We start from the raw sequence: 8232 nt of genomic DNA on the forward strand, positions 1-8232 counted from the left end.
TATATATATATATTTATTCTATGTATATATTATATATATATTATACATATATATATATATATATATATATATATATATATATATATATTTATAAATATATATACATATATATATATACACACATATATATATATATATGTATATATATATATATATATATATGTATATATATATACATATATATATATATATATAATATATATATATATATATTATATATATATATGTGTGTGTGTGTGTGTGTGTGTCTGTGTGTGTGTGTGTGTGTGCACATATTTATTCTTATATATATATATATATATATATATATATATATATATATATATATATATATATATATATATATATATATATATATACATATACATATACATTTACATATACATTAGTGCACGTGTCGTGCGTTCCACATACATTCTCCCACGCGTATATGTATAATCGTAATTCGTTGTCGCAGCGTCACGTTCATTAGCGGCAATTGAATTTTCAATGCTTTAATGATTTAATTACCAGCGGCCATTCGTAATTGACTCTGACAATAATGAAGAGGAAGGGACGCGCTTGATAGAGGCCCTATGCTCCGCTGATCCTGACAATTGATGACGGCTATTTGTGTTAATTAAAATTAATAAGTTGCCCTTTCATTGGTCCACTGGGTAATTAGGGAGACGGGAAAAATTATTTGCATATAATAATAATAATAATAATAAAAGAATTTATGAATGAGTAATTATTATTATTACCATTTGCAGACATTGTATCAGCTCAGAGTTGCCCACGAATAGAAGATGATAGTGTAGTAAAGATGAATAATAATAATGATAATAGTAAAAATAGTAATAATAATAGAAGAATTTCTGAGTAGGTAATTATCATTATTACCATTAGCAGACATTGCATCAGCTCAGAGTTGCCCACCAATAGAAGATGATAGTGTGGTAAAGATGACCAATGATAATAATAATAAGAATGATTATAATGATAATTATGATAATATTTGAATGTATCCCGTCCTGAGCCCATCTTATAGTTTTAATCGGAGATTTCACAAAAGACCAATAATAATAATAATAATAATAATAATAATAATAATAATAATAATAATAATAATAATAATAATAATAATAATATGTAATCAATGGTAATAATATATTTATCCAGTAGTAATAATAATAATGAAAATAATTTTAATGTGTAATCAATGGTAAGGACAGATCTATTCGAAGTTAGTGAATGGAAAATGTGATGATAATTATAGGTGGTTATTGCCATGAATTAAAATGTTAAGTTATTTTCTTAAGGCTAACTTAAATAACTTTATGTGTTGCTAATTATTCAGTTACTCGGTCTTTATACGTTTTCTATTTCACAAAAAAAAAAAAAAAAAAATTCTCGTCAATATTGGCCTACAAATGGAAGTGTATTATTGATATAGTCATGAATTAAAATGTTAAGTTTTTTTTTTTTTTAAGGCTATCTTAAATAACTTTATGTCTTGCTAATTATTCAGGTACTCGTTCTTTCTACGTTTTCTATTCCACACAAAAAAAAAAATCATCTTCAATATTGGCCCACATATGGAAAGGTATCATTGTTATAGTCATGAATTAAAATGGTACGTTATTTTTTTATGACTAACTTTAATAAATTTATGTCTTGCTAATTATTCAGGTACTCGTTCTTTCTACGTTTTCTATTTCACAAAAAATATATAAATGAATAGATAAAAATTCTCTTCAATATCGACCTACATATGGATAGGTATCATTAACTTTCAAACCAGTAAACACCTTTTGAGAGAAGCGCTTTGCAAAGAGAGCTGATCGAATCAACAGTAAATTGAAGAATAAGCGTAAATGCGCTAGCAAGACCTAACCTTTACTCTATCTCTCCATGACGCCAGCAGCGTCTCCTTTCCTGGGTTATATGCTCTTTCTTCGTCTAACTCAGTAGTTCTTAACCTGGGGGGAGTCAGCAATTTCTAGGGGAGGCACGAGCCCTAAGGAAAAATGAAAAAAAACTCTAATTATATTCATTTTTCTCTTAACAAGATTGAGGAACTTATATGCTGACGTTTATGGAAAAAATGCAAAAGTATCATCGTTTTATAAAGTTACTTTCCTATAGAATCTACTACTCCATAAGTTAGGCTCGTTGGCTTAACCATGTTTTGTAATTATCGACCTCTCTCCTCCCTATCCCTCGAAACCCCCTTCTCTCTCTCATTTTTTTTTTCCTTTAGATCTGGGAAGGAATTTGACTCATAGATGCAAGGAGGCCGTGAGAGAAAGGACCCAACTCTTAAGAGGGGGCGTGGTCATAAAAAAAGGTTAGGAACCACTGGTCTAACTTCATCTCGAGGTGTATTCTTCTTCATCTCCTGTCTACTTTTTTCCGAGCTACTGCTGCTGGTGGTGCTGGTCCTACTGCAAAGGGGAAAGAAGAAGGTCTTGCATAACGCCTGACAGCGGAAGGCAGCCAGGGGAATAGCGTTGCAGTTATCATCTCTCAAGATTTATTCCGAAGGGAGAAAACCAGCATATCCGCATCTCCCGGCAGCATCTGCGAAAAGCATCATATTAGCAATTCGCTCTCTGTGTTCTTCTCCCTAAGAATATCTTTTTGATGATCTGAGACGACCAAGCCACATATGCAACCCATGGTTTTTTCGTCCGTTGATTTTGGGATGTCATAAAATCCGTTGCTGCAACTTGCTGCAACCGGACGGATTTTGGAGGACAGCAGCAGCAGCAGCAGCTGTATGTTGCATTTGCAACCCGTTCTCAAAAGATCAGTGGTGTAGAGGGTCGGGGGGGAGGGGGTGGGCGGGGCCGTTATTTTACATCATCCAAGTCGATATTAACTGTATATATATATATATATATATATATATATATATATATATATATATATATATATATATATATATATATATATATATATATATATATATATATGTATGCATATTTACCAGTTTACCATGAACTTTATCTCTCTCTCTCTCTCTCTCTCTCTCTCTCTCTCTCTCTCTCTCTCTCTCTCTCTCTCTCTCTTTTGTAATAATTTTTAAAATATTTTGAATCATGCTTGATAGATCGGACTGAGTTTTTTTTCGTAATAATTTGTATAACTATTCGTCTAGGTTGGCCTTTTTTTTTTTATACTGGACTTATTTTTCATTGAGTAACTTCTTTCTTGATAGCGCTTGCACCCCCTTCGTTACTAAACAAAAAAAACAAAACAATGTAATTCTTTCCCGGGATCAAGCACTTCACTTCAGAATCAGAGTACTTCTCAATTATGGACGAGAGATGAGGAAAGATATGAGAGAGGATAAGAAATATGACGACGACGAATGATATGAGATAGGAAAAGAATCATGACTTATGACGAAAGATATCAGGATAAGAAATAATATGACATATGACGAGAGATATTAGACAGGATAAGACATACGACAACTGACGAAAGATATTTGATAGGATAAGAAACATGACGTATGACGAAAGATATTATGATAAGACACAATATGACACATGTCAAGAGATATTAGACAGGATACCTAAGACATATGACATATGACGAAAGATATTAGACAGATAAGACATATGGCGTACGACGAAAAATATGAGACAGTATAAGAAATATGACATATGACGCAAGATATAAGGCAGGATATGAAATATGACGAATGACGAAAGATATGAGATAGGATAAGACATATTGACATCTGACGAAAGTTACGCAGTAGGCTGGTTTATACACCTTGCAAGACCAACATTGCGACGAAAGGTATAATTTTTTTTTCTTTGATGGGGGGAGGTGGGCTGGGAGGTGGGGGGGGGGGGGTCCATACACCACTCGCCGATGCAGCCCTGGAACTAAGCGCTTAACCTAATTCCCAATTCACTCTACATTGCTTCATTCAATTTCCATCCGGCATCGACTCCCATTTTCACTACAATACAAACCACACCGAGACATCCCGACCGATGTAAAACATATTTATTGAAATAGAATCATCATCATCTCACCTACGCAACGCAAGTTTCCACACTCAAAAAAAAAAAAAAAAAAAAAAAAAAAAAAACAAAAAAAAAAAAAAAAAAAAAAAACATTGTACCTCACCAAAAAAAAAAAAGGGAAAACAGAAAAAAAAATACATATAACCTCCAGCGTCTATACATTTCCTCAGCCATCTATTTTTCCTCCACCCCCTATACCTCACCTCCTTTTCTTCTTCTTCTTCTTCTTCTTCTTCTTCTTCTTTTCTTGCCCTGCCCCCCACCGGCCCCCCTGCCCCCTGTCCTCTGCCCTCAGCCCCCCACCAAAAAAGACATGGCAGATTCCCCCAAAGCTACCCCACGAAAAATCCTCCTTTTTCTTCTTCTTTTTCTTTTTTGCTCTCCCCCTACCCCCCCTGCCCCTGCCCCTGCCCGTCCTTGGCCCCCCCCCGATGCTCCCCAACCGAAAAGACATGGCAGATCCCCCCCCCCACCCCACCCCCCTCACGCCGCTACCCACGAAATCGCATCTGGTTCTTCACTGGGAGACAGAGGGAGAAAATAAAAATTGAATTTCAATCAGCCTCTCCTCCGCGCGGATTTGCTCGACCCGATCCTCCTATGATTACTTCAGGAAAGCGAACTGGAGAAGCTAGGGGGCAAGAGAGAGAGAGAGCGAGAGAGAGAGAGAGAGAGAGAGAGAGAGAGAGAAGAGAGAGAGAGCAAGGAAGACGAGGAGGTATAGAGCAGAGCAGTGGGAGTCGCTTCAGGAGGTGGGCGAGAACGAGGCCTGCCTTTTCCCCCGAAAGCCTGTGTGAACTAGGGTGAAAGATGTAGGGGGTTGTGGTGGGAGGGAGAGGGAGATGGTGGAGGGGCGAGGGAGAGAGTTTAGAAAGTTAGAGTTACGCAAGAGAAAACAGGGGGAGAAAGTTAGGGAAAGGTACGTCAGGGGTTTATCAATAGTAACGGAAGTTGCCCACGTGCAAAGGGGGGAGTTTAGATTTGATGGTAATAATAAGAATATCAGCATAGTTGCCGATGCTACTGATATTTAGAAAGATCGTTGATAATGATGATGATGATAACGATTACTCACAACAGCAATATAGCAATACCCATTAATGAAATGAAGACTTTCTTTAGATCATATGTTCCAAGGTAACTTTAGATATTTATAGTTAAATGTAGATGAACCCCAGATATTCACGTATAAAATATTATTTGTAGATATATATATATATATATATATATATATATATATATATATATTATATATATATATATATATAATAAGTCATATCACATTTCCATAGGTTCGCGCCCTGGTCCAGGCAAATCTATTATCGAGAAAAAATTCCCCTTCGGTTAAGCATATATGAAAATATATTAATTCCGAGGTAGAGCGAATTAGATATTAAAGGACATTGTAGCTCGATATATATATATATATAATATAATATATATATATATATAATATAATACATTATATATATATATTTATAATATAATATATAAAGGTTTTTTTGCCACGAAGGAAAAAAAATGAAAAAACGAGTTAGCCGAGTACTTTCGGTCCTATTCGGACCCTTTACTGAGTATGTCTCAGTAAAGGGTCCGAATAGGACCGAAAGTACTCGGCTAACTCTTTTTTTAATTTTTTTTCCTTCGTGGCAAAAAAAACCTTTATTATACATAGCATCACGTTTTATATACTTCGGATCAAAGTTATTCATATATATATATAATATATATATATATATATATATTATATATATATATTATATATATATTTCAATTATTAGCTTATGTTTGATAAGTCCTTTTATCGTGACAAGGATTCGACCTTATCGCTTTTCGGTTTGGAAGCAAGATGTCAAAATCCGTTGAAGGCTGAGTGAGTAAGGTCACTGTCGCCCAGTTTCCAACCCAGACTAGCATGGGTTCGAATCCCGGTCAGGGTAGTGCTCAATATATATATATATATCTATATATTATATATATATATATATATTTATATTATATATAAATCCCGTTGGTTTTAAATTATTCCCTAATAGAGTAAATTGCGGAAATAGACTATCTGTTATCCATCGAGAATGGAAGCATATTTGCCTTAGCAGAATGGTATAGTAATAAGGTGAATAAAATAGTCCTATAAAATCGGTAAAGTAAAGAGTTGAACACAATAGCCTGATAAAATCACTATGCAAGTTCTGACTATAACTCGACAAGCAATGAAGCCGATTCTTAGTTTTAATCATTTTTAATAATCACCTATATTGTTCGCTGATGTGATTGTCTGTATGATTCGTCATTCAAAACGGGCCAACATTCATTACGGGAATCAAGCCTAAACTGTTATTTGTAGCGAAGAAAGAGCTTCTGCAGAGCAAATATCTCGCACGTGAAAGAAGATGTTCTCGGAAATTGAATTCCTTTTTATCTGAATAAACAAAATCATTTCCCCCAAAACAAGAAGATTTTAGTACGCTTACCTTTCGTTTCCAAATCATCAGTGCTTTGGACACCTGAAAAAACAGACAAAAAAACATTATTTAACCAGTATGTTAAAATTAATCTGTTAACATTAAGCTTCATAAGTAAAACACAGAATTTATAAAAAGGTTAAAGAGCGGATTCAAAAAGTTAAAACACTGTTAAAACAAAATCAGTGACTGACCACCACACGTCCATATCTAGCCCAGGCCTGAAGGACCTCCCATGAAAAAAAATGAGGTTATTGGAAGCATGATAAAGCAAGATGGACGATGATTAGAGAGACAGAAATGTTTGCAGTGAACTATAAGTGGCTGTGACAAGGAGAAATGTAAACAGGATGGAAAAACATCAATAAAGCGAGAGAAAGTGAGGTGGATAAGAAAGAATGTAAAGAGAGGTTAAATGGAAATACAGATCTCTTGGAAAAATAAGTTAAAATTGACTTGGAAAGTTGCAATTGCAATTAAATGACAGTTGGTATCTGATTTAAGTTGTCATTTTCAGAATATTCAGATTTAATTGCAATTAAATGACAGTTGGTATCTGATTTAAGTTGTCATTTTCAGAATATTCAGATTTAAATGCAATTTCATGACAGTTGGTATGTGACGAATGTTGTCATTTTCAGAAAATTCAGATTTAAATGCAATTATATGACAGTTGGTATCTGATGTAGGTTGTCATTTTCAGAAATTCAGATTTAAAAGCAATTTCATGACAGTTGGTATCTGATGTATGCTGTTACTTTAAGAAAATTCTGATTCGAATGCAATTTTATGAAAGTTGGTATCTGATGTAAGTTGTCATATTTAGAAAATTCAGATTCAAATGCAATTTTATGACAGTTGGTATCTGATGTAAGTTGTCATTTCAGAAAATCCGATTTAAAATGCAATTTTCATGACAGTTTGGGTATCTGATGTAAGTTGTCATTTTTCAGAAAATTCAGATTCAAATGCCAATTTTATGACAGTTGGTATCTGATGTAAGTTGTCATTTTCAGAAAATTCCGATTTAAATGCAATTTCATGACAATTGGTATCTGATGTAAGTTGTCATTTTCAGAAAATTCAGATTCAAATGTAATTTTATGACAGTTGGTATCTGATGTAAGTTGTCATTTTCAGAAAATTCCGATTTAAATGCAATTTCATGACAGTTGGTATCTGATGTAAGTTGTCATTTTCAGAAAATTCAGATTCAAATGTAATTTTATGACAGTTGGTATCTGATGTAAGTTGTCATTTTTAGAAAATGCAGATTCAAATGCAATTTCATGACAGTTGATATCTGATGTATGTTGTCATTTTCAGAAAATTCAGATTTGAATGCAATTTCATGACAGTTGATATCTGATGTATGTTGTCATTTTCAGAAAATTCCGATTTAAATGCAATTTCATGTCAGATGGTACCTGATGTAGGTTGTCATTTTCAGAAAATTCAGATTTAATTAAATATAATTTCATGACAGTTGGTATCTGATGTAAGTTGTAATTTCCAGAAAATTCAGATTTAAATGCAATTTTATGACAGAAGGCATCTGATGTAGGTTGTCATTTTCAAAAATTTAGATTCAAATGCAATTTAATGACAGTTGGTATGTGATGTATGTGGTCATTTTCAGAAAATTCAGATTAAAATGCAATTTTATGACCGTTGGTGTCTGGTGTAAGTTGTCTGGCTGTTGACCAAGGGAATTTTAATGTCGATTTCACACTATTTTCATT

At 33.7% G+C, this 8232-nt stretch overlaps 1 protein-coding gene across 4 annotated transcripts in view; it reads right to left on the bottom strand.

Moving 5' to 3' along the window:
* Positions 1–8232, bottom strand: part of LOC135202009 (uncharacterized) — a 118992-nt gene that overhangs the window by 62792 nt on the left and 47968 nt on the right. For all 4 annotated transcript variants that reach the window (XR_010311639.1, XM_064231284.1, XM_064231283.1 and 1 more), the window contains one exon: positions 6500–6532. Coding sequence is in view for 3 of the 4 variants with exons in the window: in XM_064231284.1 (XP_064087354.1) it covers positions 6500–6532 (33 nt within the window). In the remaining variant the exon portion in view is untranslated. The remainder of the gene's footprint in view (positions 1–6499; positions 6533–8232) is intronic.

This window comes from Macrobrachium nipponense, chromosome 30 (genome assembly GCF_015104395.2).
Source record: "Macrobrachium nipponense isolate FS-2020 chromosome 30, ASM1510439v2, whole genome shotgun sequence".
NCBI classification, from domain to species: domain Eukaryota; kingdom Metazoa; phylum Arthropoda; class Malacostraca; order Decapoda; family Palaemonidae; genus Macrobrachium; species Macrobrachium nipponense.